This window comes from Motacilla alba, chromosome 6, assembly GCF_015832195.1.
Source record: "Motacilla alba alba isolate MOTALB_02 chromosome 6, Motacilla_alba_V1.0_pri, whole genome shotgun sequence".
Lineage (NCBI taxonomy): Eukaryota > Metazoa > Chordata > Aves > Passeriformes > Motacillidae > Motacilla > Motacilla alba.
This window is the reverse complement of record NC_052021.1, coordinates 9,279,516-9,302,377: the sequence shown is the minus strand read 5'-3', so window position 1 is coordinate 9,302,377 and position 22,862 is coordinate 9,279,516. Positions and strand designations below refer to the sequence as shown.

Sequence of the window (22,862 nt, the reverse complement as noted above, 5' to 3'; positions counted from 1 at the left end):
CCAGGTGCTTGTCTTTCAGCTGTATTTGACAAGTATATGCCCTTGATCATTTAAAAAGCCCAAAATAAACCCTACTAAAATGCTCTGAAAAGAAACAGTTTGCCCTTTCATTGGAATAACAAAGAAAGTACAGTGGCACATGTCATCTGAAGCACTTCTACTATGCCCAGGTAAGTGAAGAAGTAGTTGTGGGAGGTGTTGTGAGAATCTGCCTAGTGGTGAAAGTTCCCCTGAAATCATTCCAGTACATATGGGATCACCAGAAAGAAGGAAACTAAAAAGAAAAAAAAAAAAAAAGTCAAAAGAATCAGAATTATACAAGTAATATCCCATTTCCAACCTAGAGATCAGGCTTATGCCTCAAATTCTAATCTTTAGAAAGTACATTTCAAAATTAGGACAAGTACAAAAATCAAATAAAAATACTTAAAAGCTTACCAATCAAGTAGAAGCAGCTAAGACACTTGGGATTGTTTGCTTTAGACAGGAGATGAAGAAGAGAAAATATTGCAGAGGCTTAGAAAATAATGAATGGTAGAAAAAGGGAAATAAAACTACTCTTGTGGACATTGAATGAAATTGAAAAGACAACACATATAAAATTGATAAAGGAAAACATCTTTTTCTAGAGAACTTGATTAACCGGAGGTGAAACTCATTGTTACAAGACATCATTGAGACTATGAGAAGAGCAGAGTATCAGAAAGGATCAAACAGTTATACTTAACAAGAAAAACCCCGAGAGCTGCTGTAGACTGGCTATAATAAGTAAGTATACAGACTTTCATTTTTCACAGCACAGCTCAAAAGACCTTCTGTGTTAGGTTCATTATTTCCTTACTGAGGGCTGTGCTGCACTTTCCTCTGAAATACTTACCAGGCGCATCCATCAGAGAGGGAAAGCTGAGCTCAACAGGAACAGGGCTCTTCCCCCGTGGCAATCCCTGCATTAATACCCAGCTTCACTCTGGGTTTAACTTTAGCTGCCACACTTAACATTTTTTCCATAAGCAGTAGTGAATGTACAAAAAAAGACCACCCAGGAAAAAGGAGTAATCCTTACAGGGACCGTAGGATTTCCACTTAGAAGGTATGGAAATTTTGCTACTTTGAGAGCTGAAAACAATGCTGTGTAACAAATGCCTACCTTGCAAGCAGGTACTATGAAAATTAATGCGGTCTGAGGAAACAATGAAAACTGGCATTTTGTTGAACAATGTGTAATTAACCTGTGAAATTCACTGACAAAGTATTCCTGAAACAACGGGCTAGAAAACTGTAATTCGTACTCACAGATGAAATACATCACAATATACTCCCAAGATGTAATTATCTGAGAATTAGATACCTTCAAGTTCTAAGAATAAGAGCTACTCACTAACAGCCTAAAACAAACTTTCCTCAGGCAAATTATCTTCCCTCAGGAATGAATGCCATACTCTTCCTCCAACCATTTTAGCTTAAAAAGAGAATCGATAAATCGTATTTATGAGACATGCACATGTATCATGAAAGACAGCAAAAAAGAGAAAAAAATCAACTGCAGCTCATAACACAGGGTAGCTGAAAACTGACAGTGACAGTTTATGAACACAAAGATTTAGGGGATGATTCTGCTCCTCTTTCCATTGCTGTAATTTCTGAGTACACCCAGTTATTTCTGTGAGGTGACACTGGTGGCCCTGGGCATACCATGTTAAATGTCCCCCTGCTCTGCTCACTGATGATGAATTTCAGTGCCAGAGTTGCTCAGCACTGTAAATGAGGTTTGCCACGTACAGAGGTTGAGCAACAAACCACACACTGCATGTTTGATGCTTAACTGGAAAACAGTTATATTGCAGCAAAAGAATTTATTTACCAGACTATTCCATCACTTCTGATGTTTCTAGTATGTTTAGTTTTTCCTCTCTCATTACCTGCCCACAGAAGATGATGCTAAAAAGCTGCATTTCTTCCACGTTAGCAATAAAATACATCTGTCATTCACAGTGGTAGCCAAGATTTGTATGTGACACCAACTTGGAGATTTCAAGCTGTTACTTGAAAATGATGTTCCCACACAGCTCTGACTTGGATGTTTATAGCTTTGATATTTAAAAAGAGAATAATGAGGCTTGCTAGATCTAGCAGAGGCTTGCACCAAAGAAAAGGGCAGAAGAGGTGAAATCAATTTGTGGAATGAAATTGTATGCACTTGCAGAATAAAGTGATTATTTACATAAGAGTCATTATTCCTCCAGGACAAAACATCTGCAAGTTTAGAACATTCTTTTTTTTTCTCCCTCTCTTGCTAGATGGATCTAATCTTGCAGCAACAGAAGTTTGCTTTTCAAATGATGATGGTGCTGTAGTGAACATATGTGTCCAGGTTTACATTTTAATCCACCAATTGCAAAATTATTTTATTCCAAACACTTGAGGGTGTACCTGCTCAGTAGGGCTATGAGAAGGATGAAAGCCCAAATGTCACAGATGATTGCGATCATTTTAGATTTGATGCTGAAATTTTTCATCAAGATTCTTTTTCTTAGGCATTTAATTTGATTTCAACCTTTAGACATTTTCTTCTACATTTTCCAAGTTAAAGATGGAAACAAAAACCCCATTTCAAAATGAAAACTTACAACAGTTCTGATGATGACCAAATACATAATTCTGGTATTTTTTTAAACTCTTCTCATTTCCACAGATACACCTCTTCTGTCCCTCAGCGCTGGTTCTGTTTTTTAATGAAGTTCAAAACCAAGATGGATGTAGTTTTGCAAAGCAGTTCAATTTTGATAGCACTGCTCAAATGACTGCCAGAATTTCTACTTGTTCCCACCTAAATAGGTCTTTAATTGAAGAGCACTTGACTTCAATCCTGGTATTTTTATACTCACAACAAAGGTTTATTATAAGTCAACTACACTGAAGAGTGCAACTGCTGCCTAAGTCAAATGCCTGCTTAAGAAAAGTCTGCAAAGGAGTTCTGTGATGCACTATCAGTTTAAATTGCATCCTCAGGGGAGCAAAATATTGTACTTGAAAAGAGGTGACATGATCTAAGAGACAATAGCTCTTTTTCATCTTCATGGGGTTTTTCTTCTATTTCATATCTTCACCAGTCAGTGTCTATCTCTAGTAATTCTCAGGACAACTAAAATCAACATTTCTCTTTTACAGTATGCTTTTTCATTTGTCATTTTATGACACATGAGCACTTATTTACCACTTTTTGAGTATCTTAATAATTGTACCCTAGTATTTCAACTACTAGAAAATGAAAAGGCATCAAGTGCATGGAAAGGTAATAAAACAGATTAAATTAGAGTTAGAAATTTTACATACTTTAGCTATCTGAAATGGAGGCATTCTGGCTGGAGTGGAGCAGAGCAGGTAAGCACAGAGCAGGATGCAAAACAAAACGTAGAATAGGGCTTCTGATATATATATGTATGTTTTAATGCACTAATATTCCTGAAAATTTGCTGGGAATGATGATGGCAATGTCAGGGAGAGATGTAAAAAGATAAAGTATTACTCACGGTTATCAATTTGAGGTATCCATTTCATAAGTGCAAAAGATATCAATGTGCCAGTTAAATTTTCAGCTAACCAGTGAATTAGGCAGCCAAGCAAAAGCTGCTGCTTGTTCCTAAGTCTTGCACAGAAAATTTTGAGTCCCATGATACCATGGTGTAATTTTCAGTGCCCTGCTTGGGACATCAGCAAGCACTCTTAGTGACTTCTCATTGTCACTCCTAGTGACTGCAATGAGAATCACAAAGACAAAGCCCTGAACATCTCACAGTACTACAAAGTGTACTTTGAAGTGTACTTTGAAGTGAGTACTTCAGAGTGCTCACTCTGAGCCTAGGATCAGCCCTACTTTCCCTCTCTCAGGGTTTCATCTGAGCCTGCCATAAAATTGAAAAATACTTCCACCAGCAGTATTTTGCTCTCTATATATCAATGGCAAATGCAAATATTAGCATTTGGTTGGATGACTGATTGATTAATTATTTCCCTGCATTACATTGTACTCAGATTGCAAGTTGGGAAATTGCACTTTCCAGACCTAATGTTCACACCCACAGTGCCATAAGGACAAAAGCTTGTTTGGCATAGAGGGCATCAGCCCAAAAGGGAGCAGTCATCCAACAAAAAAAGCTGTTTGGAAGTACGTAATACCTATTTTCCCTTAGAAGGAATCTGAGTCAGAGGCAACCACAGATATTAAGGGATGGAAACAGAAAGTGAAAAGGAAGAAGCCTTGGAGATTTTTGTGAAAGGGAGGAAAGAAAGCAAACTGAAGCCAGTATGTGAAAAGATGAGATTTTTTCAAGGTTTTCCTGATATCTCTTTGACCCTTTCTACTACTCTGGCATCTGCACAGTCCCTGTTGTATCCTCCTAACTCCTCCCCTGCTGTAGAAAATCCCTCCTTTCCTGAACTGCTCTGCATTCTGCCCTCCAGCTTGTTCCCTCCTGAATGGAGCCACCGGCTGCTAATGCCTCCATCTGCTCTCAATTGACTTGGTACTGACCCTAAAATTCCTCCATCCCAGCAGCTTCTATGGGCAAACAGGGAGGCTATCCAGTATCCCTGCAGCTCTGCTCTGAGGGTTACAGCTATCCACAGGGTACCAAGTATGAATGCTGAGCACATGCTTGGCACTTACCCAATATACACAGCAAGCTCCAAGGACAGGTAATTTCTCTGTCTCATTCTTCCTGTCTTTGCTCTGTTTTTAAACCATTTCCAAAAACTTCCTCTACACATCACTACTGAAAACTTGGATAAGCCATAAAAAATGTGGATTCCGACCAAGGAAATTTAATTTCATGACAAAACTTGTTTATGCTGTCATGGGTTGAATTTGTATGTAGATGTATATTGCCATTACCACTCTTGTAGAAATACATTAATTGATATCAAATTTATGTGCGGCCCAGTGCAGACAAACCCACAATACTCTTGAAATATTCAGAAATACCTAAATGGGGATTATGAAAAGGAAGCCATGACTCTCACATAAATTGGTTAATTGCAGAATTTGCATTGCCTAGTTATAGACAATGTCGGTTCAGAATCAAAAACAAGAGGCTGAAATGCAGTCAGATTTATCAGAGGGATCAAGGCTTAAAAGCATAAAAACTTCAGATACAGCAGCTCACTTGGAAGCTAAAGTTTGGCATAATTATTTATTATTAATGATTTAATAATTAGATTAATTATCTATAATTACTGAGAGATGCTAAAAAAAACCCAAAACCTACTGAAGGTAAACATATAAATAACAAAAAGATTTGTTCATTTAAGATCATCAGAAAAAAATGTGCCCAGTGCTCAGCACTGATGTGCTCCAGCAGCCACCAGCCAGGGACAGCACAGACACCAAGAGCTGCCCAACAGCCAGGCTAAACAGGCCTTGGTTATCACAGACGTGGTTATCACAATGGGTTGCCAACAATTAGGAGTTTGTTGGAGAAACAAAAAACTAGGGCAGACAGCTTTTATAGGAGTTGATGGGCAAACACCACGGTGAAAAGGATTCAAAAAAAACCAAAAAACTCATAGGCACAAAGAACATTTACAAGACTTAATCTAGTAAAGCCTCAGTGTTTTACCTGATTAAAAAATTCCTCATTACACTTCTAAAAAATTCTTTTTCATCCATTCCAATTAGCTTTAAGTGTGTAATTTACATTTTTCCATGACTGTGCTTAAGCTAATCAGCATTAACAGAAAAAGGTCCCAGCCTGAGCAGACTGTGACCTTGCTGGCTATTGTAACATTTTGGCTAACTTCCTCTTTGCAGAAGGCAGGCAGGAACTGTTTGTCTGAAAGAATACTACTGCCATGTTTATTTACTAAGCTGTGTCAGCCCACTGACTTCAGTGAGATGGGCCCACGGTACCCATCTTGACCTTTCCATGGTGAGTGAAATACAACACGTGAAGGAATTCACATGGAGATTATCTTTAGGGAATCCAGAAACTATTTCTCACATAAAACGATGAATTTTAAACTCGCCTCTAAGCTGGTATTAGGAGGCAAAAAAAAAAAGATGTGCACTCTGAGAACAGTTCTAATCCCTAAGCAGAATCTTGCTGCAATGAAAACTTCACTGCCCTTTAAAGCCTTGGCATATATCCACAGTTTCCAGGCTCTCTTCTAAAACTAACAAGGACACTTTATGCAGTGAGTGTAAATAGCAATCCACTAAATTAAACTGCTCATGTAAGGAATATATTTGTATTTATTCCAGTGACTGACATTGATACTTTATTTCATTTTCCATGGAAATAGCAGCACTAAATGTTACTACTCAGAGAGAGTAGCTCACAGTCCTATCCAAATGATAGCCTGACATCTGTAAACAAATCCTGCTGTCCTCTCATACCTGCATACGGAGACAACTGGGCACACCTGTTTCACACAGATTGAGGGAGGACCAGCTCTCTCAGTAATACAGTGAAGCTTCCTTGACCCAGTAGTGGGATGTAGCTTTTTCAATGCTTTAAGCATACAGAGCCACCAGAAGGAAGGAAAAAAACCTTGGCTATTGGTGGTAGACAACTTAGAAGTTCTACATCACAGGTGCAAACAAAATAAGCTAACTAGTATGGCATGTCATATCCACCATTAGTGTTCTTTTTTTCTACTAATCTGCTTAATATTTTGAATAGTCCAACTAGTTCAGACCATGCTTTCATCAATATTGTATATATAGCTCCAATTTACCCTGAACTGGAACCAATACCATCTTTTAATTCTTCTGAGCATAAATACAGCCCTATTCTGGTTCTGATTTAAATGTGCCCATCAGCAGACCTAAAACATGCACAGAATTGGTTACTACACCCAGCATCAGACAAAAGAAAGCAGTTTACAATAACCACTGAGTTCCCCTTGCTTGCAGTTTGCTGTCACCACATGCTTTATTTATAGTAGGCCTGAAATAAATACTGCAGGATCAGCCATCTTTTGGTGCTGCACAAAAAAAGAAAGCTATTAAATATTTACCATAAGTCTCTCATAGCCTCGCCTCTGACACTTTCCCTTTCAGTTGAGAAAAGAATTATTTAGCTCATGATTTTCCAGCAAAAGACAGCCAATTGTGACTGTCTGGAAGCAAAGGGTAGCACCACTGGCATGCCCTGGGAGGGGGAAGTTTTGTCAATGTGCACCCCGCACAGAAGTCTCCACCTCCCCTGCTCCTCTCCAGCAGCACAGAGTGACGCCAGAGCGGAGCCTTAGAGTGACACAGGAATGTTTGTGCCAGCAGAATGAGGCACGCTCATGTTACAGCACTTTCCAAAACTAAGCCAGTACATTTGGTGAATCCTTTCCAAGGAGGCCGATCAGATTACTTGAGTTATGTTGTGGATGCTCCAGTGAAACATGTTGACAAATAATGCTGCTCTCTTTTTGTATTTACTGTGCATTTAAGAAAGAAACCCATTTGTATGAAATAAAAATAGACTTTGCATGCATTTTGTTTTTCACTGTGAACTGGATACTGCCTGATCTGATGTTTATGGCCTAATATCTGTGGGACAGACACACAATTAAAGATGAACTTTGACTAGCCTAGAATTAAAATGCCTGAGGGCAGCTGTGTAGCTCAAGTAACTGATTAGAAATTGATACTGAAAAATGACTGAGAACTGAACTCCAGGAGGTCACAAAAAGACTAAAAGCAAAGCAAAGTCTTTTTTCCACCCCAACCCAGGCTATTACAGAGTATGAGCATAGCCTTCCATAGCACAGTCCAGCAGAACTAGCACCAATCCCCCCTCAGTACGCCTAGAGCAATGCAGGTTTCTAAGGAATAAGCTGTATTTATAGCGGTATGTAACACTTTAGAATATCAGCCTGGTTTCCCTGAGTGCCTCATGGGAGTTCTGCTGAGTAATAATGCACAGTGCCAAAGACACTTCTTTCCTTCTCCTCTCACTCCTGCTCTTTTCTTCAGCAAAAAAGAATTCACTTCTTAGATGTGCTTTGTCTTCTAAACTTAACGAAGCAGTGCTAGTCTGGAGGGTCCCAGACATTGCCACATCACAGGTCCCTTTCTCCAGGCAAGGTCCAAATACTTCAACTTCCCAGCACTTGCCTGTCTGCATCTTTTTGATTCCCAGAAGCAGCAAAGGGAGGCACACTGCAGGCTGTAGAGAAGCCTGCAGCCAGGCAATGCAGCTCAAGGCACTAACAAGTTCTGGCTGCCTGATCAAACTTCTGGCTTAGCTGGTGAGACTTCCAGTCTAATTTTGTGGGTTTATGTGAAAACATAGCATGGTTGAGGTGATAAGAACAAATTAAAGAGGGAGTTTAGGGAAAACAGTTGCCAGACAACACTTGACATCCACAAATTCCCGAAGCCATGGCTGAAACATGGAGAGCTCCACTCAGGCCAGTACTGAACAGCACTGAAGGTCCGTGTTAGGGTGCCTTGAACAGTGCAGGTGCTACTTGAATTAAAATGAAGTTCATAAAGGAAATCACAGAAGCCCATTGTTTAGGCAGGCAAGTATGAATAGGGGCTCCTAACACTTCCCTTTTTCCTATGATTGATGCCTTGCAGCTGGATGTCCTGCACAAATGCTGACACCATGTACAGCTTTTTTTGACAGCCAAATTAAAACAATAAGCAGTTCCCCACCCTGATAAAAGCCCACAGGGAACAAAGTGTTGTAATAAAAGTGAGAAGCAGCAAACACTGTCTTAACTGTCAGGTTATAAACAATGCTCATGAAACCTTCATGGCCACGACCGATAAAGGGAAAGGCCATCGCTCTTGAGAGCCAAGAACCATTAGAAAAAAAAAAAAAGCTTTCTATCTTAGAGCATTTTCATCAAGATTTCACATTCCACTGCTTCTTCCATGGCCTTACAGATAAAACAAGCAAGATCTGTTCCACTTCCAGTGCTGCAACAGCGACATCAAGCCACAGATTGCCTGGTAAGGCATTCCATGACCTTGATTCATATTCTGTAGAGCCATGTGACTACTTCACATACATGTCCAATATCACCACAATTTAGAGCTTAAGTTTTCCTATCACAACAGTCAATATCCTAATGCACATATGTGCCTTTTCCATTGGAAAGGATTTCCAGCATTTCCAAACTTGACAAATAGGATAAGTGAGCACTTTCATCTCTGTGCTCTTTATGGCAACTAGGGCTGTTTTTCCATAGTACTAGAGCACTGCTCCAGTTTCATTGCTGCAAGCCATGTCTAAAAAAAGTCAAAGTGATCTCTTAGCACAGTCATTTTCCTAGTAACCATGTCCCAGGAGATTCTGCCTCTCTTCTGTCTTGTTCTTATTTGGTTGAAAGTTACTATCCCTTTCCACTGCTACCTTCTTTTCATGTTATTCTTTTCACCAACCCAATATGTGTAAAATTCTTTGCTGAAAAAAGTATATTGCATAGTACATTTTGGGCAGATATCTAAACTGACAATCTTTTTGTCCTTGGGTAAATGAACACATTTGTGTCAAGGGAAAAAATATTTTTAAGGCAAGATTAATATAACTTCCTGAATATAGTGGAGATGCCTTTTGTTTGAGACATTGGATCCTTAACAGGGTTCTATGTGTACCTCAGTTGGTCAATATTGCTTGCTGCTAGAATTTAGCTTCTATAAGTACTGAATTGTGCAAAGCAAAACCAGCTTAATGCCTCTGAGCGCAACTTTTTTTTTTTAATAGCCTCATGTCATCTAAGAAAATTAATTATTTAAAAAAAAATTACTTTTCAGTCTTTTTTATTGGGTTTTCCCAATAAGGCTGAACAGGTCACCAAGACAAACTAATAGCTCACATCAAGAAGTAGCTGAAGAGAAGAGTCTTTAACTGTCTAAGTTCAGAGCAAAAACATCATGTGAGAAAATTTTCATTTGATAAAAAGCTGTTTTATCATCTATTTATGTCTGCTAGTATTTCATTTTACTTCATGCCATTTACCTTCTTTTCAAAATGGATCATAGTTTATCTACATCTATTATCTATGCAAGCATATTTCAGTCTCTGGGATAGAATACTCCATTACTGCTTTCTTTGATTGTTCTTTACCCATACAACCTGAGTATCTGAATTATATATTATTGCTTTGGAACCGAGAGACAGGGAAAGCCTTAAAAAAACAGAAGAAACAATAAATAGAGATGAAAGCAATTAATAATGGTACTTCCACAAGTTTGGTTTTTTTTTTTTTTTTTTTTTTTTTTTTTAAATGATGTGGCCACTAGAATTGCTGGTGCTGTACTTTAGAGGTCAGCAAATAAAAAAGCATAATGATTACTCAAATGAAATATCCCCGGCAATACTTGATCAAAATTACTGTTTTAAGTGACTTGTCTCTGTGATATGTATTAGGATAGTCAGGATTTGTTAGTCATGAATTTGGAAATTCTTCCTCTGTGAGTAAGAAGAGTTGTTGGTTTCTAGTTTTAAACCATTTATGCTAGGCCATAGAGGCAGACACCGGAGAATTTTTCAGGTTCCATATCCAGGAAGATTAATACTAAATATGGAACAATTCAAAGCACAATAAGAAATGTTTTCTCTAAATGCAAAAACATAAAGGTTCAACAGAAAAGCAGACAGTCATTCTAACAATCAGAAAGGATTTTTCTTAACTCTCAATTAAGAAGTATTCAGAACAATAAATCTTTGCCAAATAAAGACATTATACATATATTTGTAATAACACTAACTCAGAGTGAAGAAAAAAAGAAGCTGGAGTGGGTGATAGGATGAGAATGCAACTACACGCATCAAGGTAGTGATTTTCTACTCTATCTGGAACACTCAAAGACAAAATTAAAGCCATGGGGGAAAATCAGCCACATATTTTGCTTTATAGTACCCTGTCCTGTCTTGGAAACTTCATCTAAACTCCTTATTCTTTAGCTATTATTCTGTTCCTGATACTGATTATCTCTACTGCACATTCATATATGAGGTTTTTTGGGATATTCTCAGAAATTGTACTTCCACATTACAGTCTGCTTTCTGTACTTGTCTTTGCCTGCCCTGCACAAAAATGATCTTCTTCACAGTGCAATAAAATTAGCAGCTACTTCTCTTTCTATAATTATGGAGCTTTAAATATTAATGCATTTATTACAGAAATCCTCTGTGCAAGGTTATCTAACTTGAGAACAAGTTTCCTTGGAATCAACATTAACCAGCAGAAGTTAAAAGACTTATTAACTGCTTTCTTAATAGCAAGCAAATGGTAACTTTTATCACATCTCTATGATAAAACCTGCCCTATTCATGCTCGACTCCCTCTCTTTCCCACACTTGGGCTACATCTTTCTTATTCAGTCAGATACAGAGCAGACTTTCAAACTCACAGGGGCCAGACCATTAGCACAAATTCTCATAATTGCATAATTGCACAAGTTCCTCCCATGCACTTGTAATACTTGTTCTGTTCGTTGTCTCTAGAACAGTTGTTCATAAATTAGCCAAACTAAATTGGGTTGCCCACATGAGAATAACCAAAAGAAACATCACTGTTGGATTCATTTAACAGAAGCTTGAATGCATGTGAGATTACACCTGTATTCAATAGGCTAAATCCCACACACTCAACGTAACCATTCCATTTCTGTAGGAATCCATGCTGACTTCTACAAGAATCAGAGCAAATTTTGGCTTCTCATCTCATATCTCTGACATGAGCACTTCAAATAAATCTAACAGACAGGGATAAAACACTTGCAACCTTCAGTCATAAGTTTCATAGGTTGTCCTTAGGAACACAACAAGTTTAAGATATTCCAACATACTTCTGCAGAGTGAGGCTCAGGTTGTGGCTGGCTGATTTGATCTTGTTCTGGGCCTCCAGGTGGGTCATGCTGTCAGTGTTGACTCCATCAATGGCCACAACAAGGTCCCCCTGGTTCATCTGTGACTGTGCTGCCTTGCTGCCAGGGGTGATCTGTGTGGAAAAAGACAAAAGAAAAAGTCTTATCATGACAAGTCATCCTGTATCCAGAACAGTTGAAGAACTTGCCCTGAATTATAGTACAGAATAGATACAGCAAAAAATACACTAATAGATACAACAATAGTTGTATCCATTATTGTATGGGTGAAAAATCAAAATTTTTGGGAATTAAACAACTTGAAGTTAATTCAAATATACTTCTGCAAAGGTCCAGGACACCATCTACTTGTTGTTACTTCCATTTTGAGAGGTTACGCCAAATGTAGTGTTCCCTTACCACCTATCATCACTATCTCAAGGGGATAATTATCTCTATACAGCAGCAGTATATAGAGATATTACTCAGAAGCAGAAAATGAATGAACCACTATCCACTGCAAGATTTTATTGTATTTTTCCTCCTAAAAGCCATTTTCCCCAAATTAATTCATTTTATTGAGGGGACGAAAAATGAATGCATGTGAGTGGCCTTGGCACACTTTGTTTCTTTAATAGCAGGCTTTAGAGGAAATTATTCTACTTAACTGTACCCATATACAACTGCAGCTCCATTACCAACACAAATTACTATGTACCCATCTCACCAACTGTTCGACCTCACACTCCAAAGATCAGCACTCTCAGAAATAAGAAACCACAGGGCTGCAACCACAAACCCAACAACTGACACAGCAGTCCAGAAGTTCTGTTTGTTCACTGCAGCAACACATTTTGTTGGCTCCAGTCAGCTTGTGAACTGCACCTTCTCTGAATGGACAGCACCCTGATTTCAATTTTACACAGCCCTCTCAGCTTCTGTATGAATAACACCAGTACAGCACTAAACCAGAAAAGCCTTCACATACCATCAGCCAGACAAATTTTAATGAGCACATCAGAGTTGTCCTCTGCTTTCAGCACCCAGTACAGAAAGAGCATGGATATAAGCTATAGGTACTTTTTCTTAGAAACTCACTTCCTTCCATTCCTCACTAAAAATCCCAAGGATAATCTAAAGTACTACAACAAAGGCCGCATTCAAAAATTCTGTTCCTTCAGTACAGTGAACATAAAATAAAGATGTACTTGATTATGAGCCAAAAGTCCCTTGTGAATTCTGCCAGGCTGAAACCATGAAGTCAAATTTCTAGTAATTTATAAATATATACATACTAGAAAAAAAAAAAAAAACCTGCTTTGAAAACAATTCCCTAGACTGTTAGCTCATGTGTTTTACTGGCAAAGATGAACAAGCAAAAAAAGGAAAAAGCCCTTTCTTAATACACTGTTAAAGGTGCTATTGAGGCCAGAAGTCCAATTGACAGTAGTGTGACAATGGGAGGTGTCATTTTACTAGCACACTAGTTCTAGGGTCAGAGTGCTTGAACACACAGCACCCTGGATACTCAGACTATTTAAAAGTAAAGATTACTTTGGAATTAGGCACTGTAAGTAATTCCCAGAACTGATTGGACTGAAAGACATAAGTTTTAATACCTTTTCATTTGAGATAAAAGCAAAGAGTTCTGTGTTTTCTGAGTGAAGGACAGCCACAAATACAATGTTCTCATGCAAGTAGAGTTGACTGATAATGGCAGTACTATTCCCCAACGTATTTTCCTGGTGTTAAGGAATCAAGGGATGGGGGAAATATTTCGTGGCAGTTTCAAAGATTGACTTCTATTCTGCAGTCTAATGCACCCTCAAAAAAAAACCCAAAACAAAAAAACCCAAAAAAACCAAAATAAAAACCAAAATATTTGTGTTACAAGCATAGCTTTTCTAACCTGTTATGCAAACATTAGCTTCTATGCATTTTATTGACTTGCATTGTGCCAAGTAGACAGAATTCAGAAGCCCTTAAAGAATATGGATTATTTGCACACCCACATGTATAGTAACTCAAAGATGCTTTCCTGCTTAGTCCCACAAATATGTTGAGAAATAGAATCTGCAATAGAATAAAAGGTAAAGAAAGAGCAAAAAGCAAACTAAAGCCAAACTCAGACAAATCAGCCAGTAAGACTTGAATTCATCTAGTAGGACGGTTCTGTCTTTTTCAAATTATCCTTTTTTAAATAAATAATCTTTACACATCACTTTTCTAAGACACCACTTTTAACTTCCTCATGAAACATACAAGTTCTTGCCACAGAATATTAACTGTGTGATGCTGGTTCCAAATTCTGAGACACTCCCCCCCCACCCCCATCATTTTTCTTGTCAACAAAGACTGGTTTTTGAACATAACCCAGTTCCTGAAAGTTAAACGTCTGCCCTAATTTGGGTATTCTTACTCAACACCTCTATCTCTCCTTCCACTCCTCAGTGATGCCTAAAACAAAATAAACCCAGGGAAGCAGAGCTTCCAGAGACAGGATAACACTCTAGATCTGGGGCTAGTTGAACACAGCTCTAATACACTGGCTTCCCTCTCACTTGCTCTGACTTCTGCTTTTAGTAGCCCCACAGGGAAATGCTATACCTTAAAATAATGACACAGCAACTACAACCCTCCTAGAATTAGAGTCAATTTAGAGGGAGGCGATGGCTGTAATGAGTGACCTAATTTCACTTCTTCTAATGGGATATTTTATGCCTAATATTTTAGAAAATACGACCTAAATTATAAAACATTCATCACAAGAATCTCTCAAAAAAATAGTCCTCAGTAACTCTGAATTTGTGGTTTACGTGACTTTCTAATTTTGCAACACTGCTTCTGAGGCAAGGAGCTCCAGGAGCACCATACTGTGAAAGAGAAGGAAACAGTCTCAGTCATGGCTCAGCCAGTGGCTACTTAAAAAGGAAATGAAAGGGCTTCAACTTCTTCAACTAAGTAAAAGAGTAGCAAATTCTGTGTGGGATTCTTTCATACAATTGTATTTTTTCAATTCCCATTTCAGGGGACAGCACTTCACTGATGTTACTTTACCTCTAAAAATCAGCTTATCCTTACTTCACAGACAGCAAGCCTCACAAGTATAAAAGATAGATCTAATTTACTGTATCTGCAATTCAGACAAGTAGTAGGTATCAGGAATTAATTACTTCTTCTCATGGTCTTCCCATGGGTTAAAAGCACTCTGAGTTATTTGGTTCTTAAAATTTTATATAGAAGGCATTATTAAAGACTGGATGCATAATCTGTATGAAATATGAAAATCAAAGTACAAAATTACATGTATTTTAGTTAGAACCTGGGAGACATCTCTGTGAGTGCTCCTAGTGAAGGCGCAGCATGCATTTCCAGCAGACATCAAGAGCAGTCAGTAATTGTTGTGAACAAAATACCAGTGTGCAGATGGAGATACAGGACACACAGATCTGAAGTGTCAAGGCACATTCAAGACTATCTTGTTCCCATTTCTAAAGATCCAGCTGAAAGGAATGGAATGCAAAGAGTTTATCTTTTATCTGTTGGTATTTTCCTTTGAAAATTCATCTCTGATCTACTAAAAGATTTACTAAATATAAACCACAAACAGAGAAGAGCTCACTGTGTCTTTCTAAAATCTTGAGTAATTATTTTCTATTTAAAAATATTTTTTGAAAATATTTTTGAAGGACGAACACTAGTTAAACCCTAGATTTAGACTGGAAATCCAAATCTGTCTACACAGCAAATTCTACTTTGCTCTTATCTCAGCCTCTCTTCTATTAACAGAAGTAACAAATTTAGAGAAATATACTACTGTCAAGGATAAATATGCATTTTTCAATTTGCCTACTTCACTCTTTTTTTCCTAAAGGAAATCTCTGGGCAAGTTCTAGAGAGAATGATTATAGAAAACCTTTGTAATGGCCTTAACTCACTTGCTCTGGATTATAACGTAGCTCTCAGTTGCTAGGTGCTGCAAATGCTTTTATTTAATGCTACAGTGAGACATTCATCAGAGTTTCAGGGTACAGCTATTTCTGTCAATTGATTTACAAAATCCAATCCAGGGTAACATCAACAGATCTAATTTTACTAGAGTTCTTTAGTGCCTCAAGCCCAAGCACAGATTTTATCTTGGAAAAACCAAACATCTCACTGCTCTCAGAAAAGCAGAGGAATACGTGCTGCTTCAGAGATGTGAATTTTCAGCCCTCACAAATTTCCTACAAGACAGACATCTGACTTCCAACATCCCCAGCTTAAAGCAAGTTGGCAGGCTGGAAGCATCACATGTTCCTTCCAGCACACCACAGAGAATTCTTACTACACTGTGTTGTGAGCGGATGGGTACACCAGGTGAAAATCTAGTACCACAGTGACAGCTGTGCCCTAAAAAAACTTATCTGCACTAGGTTCACAGTAAATACTACTTAGCAGGAGCTCTGGGAGGCAGTGTACAAAGAGCAGCTGCTGCACCACCTTGAGAACTGCACATGCTGCCAGCCAAGCCCCCTCAACTCCACTCCAAAGGGAAGAGATAGGGATCAGGCAGCATTTGAGTGGATGGGTGGTCAAAAACTAATGAGAATGCTTGTACAAACAGATGGGTGGACACAGTTTTCCTACTCCCGAGGAACTCCTAATTTACAAGGCAGACAAAAATACATAGGAAGGCCTACACAAATGAGAAGCTGTTAATATAGCCTGCAGCATCAGCCAGGGCCTTTTTCCAGCACTTGAGCTATGCCTGACTCCATCCTGATCTCAACCCCAAAATGAACAATTTATATTTTCTGCTTCGCATTTAAGAACAACATTTCAGAGAATCAGATATTCACTAGCATTGGAAATGTGCAAAAGCACAGAGAATGAATATGCTCTCCTCTGGAACATAAGAAATAATTAAAAGAAAATGTTCTTTTCCATAATCAGAAAATAAGAGACAACAATGTCTCAAGAAAATCAAGAAAAGGATTGGCCAGAGACTAAGGAACAATATATTTCCTCTACAGAGAAAAGAGCATTTAAATCTCTCCCTATTACATTTATGTGAGTATTTTTTTGCACAGAAGATTCCAACAAACTCTCAGAGTCATTCTAAGTTCTGAGGCTCTAAGTGCCTGCAAAACTTCTCTTCACACACAGGAGCATGACCTGGTGAAAGGAGAGACATGCTTTGAGACCCCACCGCAGAACAGCTACTGAATGCCCACATTGAATCTAGGCAGTTACCTCTAGACCAGAGACATCTCTTCCTCTCCCATAGTAAGAAAGTTACTTGAGGAAGTTCATATTATTCTTTCCTAAATGACTCACTTGCCATCCTTGTCCCCATAATAAAAGTGTAAGAGCTCCAAAGGGAAAGTAGTGTTTTTTCTTAGAAAACAGAAAGCAATTCTGGACAAGAAAAAAAGCAAAGAAAATGAGGAAGACCCACTGGGATAAGTCATCAGGCAGGCAGAAATTCACCATTTCATTTGACACATTGCCAGAAGGCACAAAACATAAACAAGGAAAGAAACTACCTACATAACCTATACCATAGAGCAAGCATCCTATGGCTTTTATACTTTTCTGTGTCAGATAGGAGAGCTCAGAAAGACCAATTAAATACAAAGACAAGACTGTGGGAAACCTGAAACTAACTATCCTTGCACGTATTGCAAACCAAACCTAAGGAAAACTTCCATTTTGCAGCTACTATTTGCCTGAACGAATTGCGTCATTGTTTTCAATTCACTATTGAACAGTGGGCTTTAATTTTTTTTTTCTTGTTGTTCCCCTTTCCGTGGTGTTTCTTGCTTCGGTTTGGCTTTTCCTTTTTGTTTTTCATAAGACAACAAGAACTGCCTTAAATGAACACTTGTGGCATGTGCAAAATATGCCACTGACACCCTGAAGAGATTCCATTTACACTAAACAGAGCTGCACTGGCAAGCTGCAAAGACACTCTGAAGTGGCCTCTCACTCTCTGCTTCATCTGTAGCCAGGAAGGGAGATTACAATACATGTGAGAACACCCAAAATAGCTCTAATCTACCTCTCTCGGGTACCAGGAATCACAGCAACACAGAGATTTTGTGGGATGAACAGTAAAGCACTTACAACTCAGGACACCCTATGCTGAAATGTGTATTCCAACAGCAGAAGGGCTGGGAGCACTCAAACCAGCCAGCTTACCTCCTTCTCAGGAGTGCCAAGCCAGGTTGGAATGATGCCACCTTGATTAACACCAAAAATTTCCCTTACACTTAGCATCACTCACAAGCCTGCTTTTCATGCACAACATATAGTCTCTGCAAGGAAGAAGACAGATGATAGCCCTTCCTGCCAAGCTAACTAGACTCAGGTGATGAAAATAAGCCAAATGTAAAAGACTTTCAGCTGTGTAATGAAAGGAAGCATATAGGCATGCTTAGGGAATTGCCCTAGGCAAGGCTTTGGGGCATGTTTTGAGAGGCAGTGTGAATACACCTGTTCCTATTTGCAAGATCATTCCATTCCCTGCCCCACCTCCAGGTTCTCTGATGGAAAAATTTTGAATATTTTGTTTAAAAATAAAGGGAAAAAGCCAAATATTGTGGACTTTGGACATTAGCTTGTTAGAAACATGACTGCTCTATGTTACACCAACTACACAGATGATAGTAAAAGAGTGGATGTGGCTTTTTAACAAGATGTGTTGGTGTAACTAGAAGGTTACGCAGCTTTTTATATCGTGTATGGTATGATTAACAATGATATCTCTTCTCCCAATCTTTATCCAAATGTATCTGTTCGATCTATTCAGTCTGTTCTCAGTTAGCATCACACACTGTGCCAAGGTAGTGTGTGCAGTGCATCTCACAGAAATTAAATGGAAGCAAAGAGGTGAGTCATATAATGACAAATGTTGTTTGTTTTGTTACAACAGGTTTTGAGAACCAAGTGACTGAGTTCTTATTTGGTATCAAGGAGTTCAATAACCTGAATGCAAATCAAAACCAGGAATAATACTGATTGCTAGTATTCTGGCAGCCCCCATCTGATCTGTCAGCTTCCACAGGAAACCCCCTGCAGCAAATATACACACAGCTTCCAAGTGCCTGCAGGATCAGAAGAGCCAAGTTTCTTTAAAGGTTCCCCATCCTCTTCCCTGCTTCTCCTTTTCAAATTTGAATTCATTTTAAGGCAATTGTATAAGGTGGGATATTTTTCTGTGTTTCAAGCAGACAGATGTCAGTCATCAATATTGCCTGCTTCATTTTCAGCTTCTTGAATTCAACATTCTGTGCAGATTTTTAACCTGCTCACAGAAACACAATTTGTCTTGTCTCTCTCTACAACCATTAGCAATAAACTGAGGAGTTTATGTCTTGCTATTGGCCACTATGGTAAGATTTTCTTTTTTACAAGTTCATTCTGCTTAATGTATCTCATTGTATGTAACTAAGACCATGATGCTTTATAACTTTGAAGGGCTTTTGATTGGTCCAGCAACAATAAGGCCTGACTAAAAGGGCATTTGAGACAATACTGAGAGGCTTAGTTTGGCAGTTAGTGCCTTCAGCCACTTCTGATATTAAGCAACTTAAAATAGCTTTGAGCAAGTCCTGAGGTTCTGGCACAGATATGACAGATGTGTAAGTGACTCTTGTGCTCCTGCATGCTTGTAAATTAGGGTACTTATTAAATAGATGCAAGCTTACATTCAATTGTTCCTTGAAGGCATTTGTTTGAGTTGTCTTTGCTTCTGGCCACCAGATAACCATGGAGTCGTTCTTCCTCTGCTCACTAAAATACAAGCTGCCAGTTTGACCCAGCAAACAGTAATCCTGTCTCTAGACCAGAACTATTTAGTACTGAGCTCCATGCTTCACCTACAGAGGGTAAAACAGCCTAGCACACACCAGCTGGCAGCTGTATGAAGGAAAATGAGATGTAACACATGTCCACAGGGACAGGGGCACTGAATCAGAACGAAATTTTCAGGAACTGCACTTGGTATCATGCCCTTACTTCTGCATATAAGGCTTTAGGAGGCCATAGTGCCCAATGTGATTCTGTTCCAAGTGGAGGGCCCAGCATTAAGCTGCCAGCATACAGCATCAATGCCTCCCTTAACACTTACTTTATTCACAGGAATAACTATTTTGTACCTGGACCATTCATCGAAGATCTGTGAGAATAAACAAAAGCACAGGCTTCAAACTTCAGAGAGTGAAGAATTCTTTTTAAGATCAAAGTGAATAAAACAGAATAGAAGCAAAGTTCCCCTGAGAAAGTGCAATGCCAATTTCTTCTGCTATAGGCTGTTTCACATTTAGTGCATAACATGACATCCCACCAGGCAGCCCAGCAGGATCCCTGGAAATTTAAAGATGTAGCAAATAAAAGAAAAAATTTAACACATTTAACAGGTACATAAACTTTTGGATGTTTCAGGAAGCTAGGAAATTGTAGAGATTGAAGATCGTTGTACCTGTTAAAATGTAATTACTTAAACTTTGTTTTCCTAGCGGTGTTAGAGTTGAACACAGAGAGGCCACTTCCCTTGGTAAACCACAGGAACCATGTTTGTTTAACAGGAAATAATCTGAACATATCACCATGATCTCAAATCTAAAAGGGAAATCATGTTATGTTGAAGATTTTTGTGTTAAAGTAACACAACCTGAACTTTAAAAAGGAAGGATTTTGATTTTCCTTATTTTCAAAAATGAAAGCATCTCTGAGGAGGAATGTGGCTATTGCTGAGGACAAGGAGGGAACTTTATTGATAGTATGATGATGCCAATGCTGGTTTTGGGCATTTTAACCCATTAAAGTATTGGGTAGAGCAATCTTCAAAGATTTCCCACTGAGAGCTTGCACAGTATCAGAACACACACATACACATGATTTTATTTGATGAAGAACAAACCAGTGACATGGACGGTTCTGGTCAGTGCATAGAGCAGTATTAAGCTGACAAGTTCTCAAAAAATGATTTTCTGTGGGTTTTTTGCAAATAGTATTTTCCAAAACTCTCCAATAAAAAAAACTTACGCGACTTTAGAATGTCTTCCTGTTTAGAAAAAATAAAATAATAGAAATTAATTGTTGTAACACACTGTCTACACTGTCTGTAGTTAAAGGCTAGTTAAGATTCAAAATTTAAAAAAAAAAAGTCAAATTACTAAAATCAAAGAAGTATCATTTATTGAGAAAGATACACTGATTTTTGGTTCAGCTAATAATGTTTGTTTAATTTCTAGTCAAAAATAAGTTAGATTAGCTGGCTGTGCTATACACAACAGTAACCTAGGCTGAGAGTCTTCTTTCTCCATAGAATACTGCTTCATCAGCTCCTCTTCCCAGCCTGCACCATTTTCTAGGGAGAATTGGAAGTAAACATCTTTTACAAAACATTACACACACACACACACAAAGACATTAATTAGGAAAATTTACTGAAAGTCTTCATTAAACACAATTACTGTTTATGAGCCAAATGTTTATGTACTAAAATAAGGTTTTAACAGGAATGTTAAAATATGTTCCATAATGTTCAGAAGCCATAAGCAGATTTAGAAGAAGGCTTTTAAAGAAATTAAAGACCTCAGCTTGTAAATAGTTCCCTAGAGTGAATGGCTCTTCATTTAAAGTGCTCTTGAATTGGAAGATCCAAACAATGCCACTCACCTCTATTGCACCATGTCTTCTATGTTTATGCCCAAGTTTCAGACTGAAACTTGATTCAAAAAATCCCAACAACTAAAATAAAAGCTGTTCTTGGGGATATTTCATTCTAGAGAAAGGCAGGAGTCTGTCATCTCACAATTCTTAATTCAGCAGAGTGCGCAGAGCCTCAATTATCTTTGGATAAGGTACTGGCTTTCTATTTGTATTTTCTGCAGCCTTGTTTGTGCTGACATGTTTTGAATTCCCCGTGGAGTTACCCACCCAGGTGTGTGTGGAAGGGGATTCCAACTTGCAAAGCCTATGATCATAGCTCGCACTCGAAAGAAGGTATTAAGGCAGGAAGAGAAGCCTGATCAGAATTTCCTCTCCAGCTGGCATCCTGTTATGGACAGCCCTTCACCTTCTGTGCTGCACACCCTGCTGATTAGCAGGTGAGGGTTAGAAAGCTTTCAGTCTCATTGGGAATGCTAGGACATATCCCATCATAATACATTCTTCAACTTCATTTTGTGCTACATTCCAGAGACTCAATTGAAAACATCCATCATTTCAATTACAGAGAACACAGTGGGCATCCACCAATTGTGAATGAACACTTTCTGCCAAACCAAGAGCCCCCTGCAAAAATCACCCTGCAGATTTGCCTGTGGTACTGATATTGCTGGTTAGTGATACTTTTACCTGCTCATTTGGGGACCAACATTTCTGCCAATTCCTTTTCGGGTATTCTGCTTCTTTCCTGTTTTATCTCATTTAGGTTTAGTGCTCACCACTTACTGGTGTAAGCAGCAGCAAGACAGGGCAGTGTTTTTCCTCCACATGTTTAAATGGAGTATTTCAAGAAAGGCCTTGAAGATGTTGATCATGTATGTTCCCCCAACTCTCACTCCTCTGTACATTTCTATTTCTTTCAGGTGACTACCTGTACTTGGAAACATCAATCATTTCTACTAGATTGTAGCACAATCAATGCTTTAGGAACTTAGTGCAAGTATTCCAAAGTGGGTTAAACACTCGTATCCAATAAATATTCTGAGGTAACAAAAGTTAGGAGCATAAATTGTGTGAAAATTATCATTAGCCTGCTTGGGATACTTAAGTAGGCTTCAGAGAGAAGAATATGCTTCTGATTCTTAGTTTAAGATGCTTCATGCTTAGTTCAAAGCATAGCTCCTTAAGGATCATTAGGCTGTGTAACTTACGCAGAAGTAACAGAATTAATCTGCAGGGTGCCTCACTTCCATTTCAAAGTGGTACTTTTATCTTTAATTTCTTTAATGATAAGTGCAGACATTTTTCTCTGCAAGCAGAGGCTGTAATGAGCTCCATACCTAGTCAGAATGAGCTTCTAAACTCTGCTTGTCCAAATTAGAAATTTTCC

At 38.5% G+C, this 22,862-nt stretch overlaps 1 protein-coding gene across 11 annotated transcripts in view; it reads right to left on the bottom strand.

The window, feature by feature from the left end:
- The window catches only part of LDB3 (LIM domain binding 3), a 116,393-nt gene that overhangs the window by 66,858 nt on the left and 26,673 nt on the right, over positions 1-22,862 (bottom strand). For all 11 annotated transcript variants that reach the window (XM_038141087.1, XM_038141086.1, XM_038141088.1 and 8 more), the window contains exon 3: positions 11,798-11,949. In XM_038141087.1, coding sequence (XP_037997015.1) covers positions 11,798-11,949 — 152 coding nt within the window. The remainder of the gene's footprint in view (positions 1-11,797; positions 11,950-22,862) is intronic.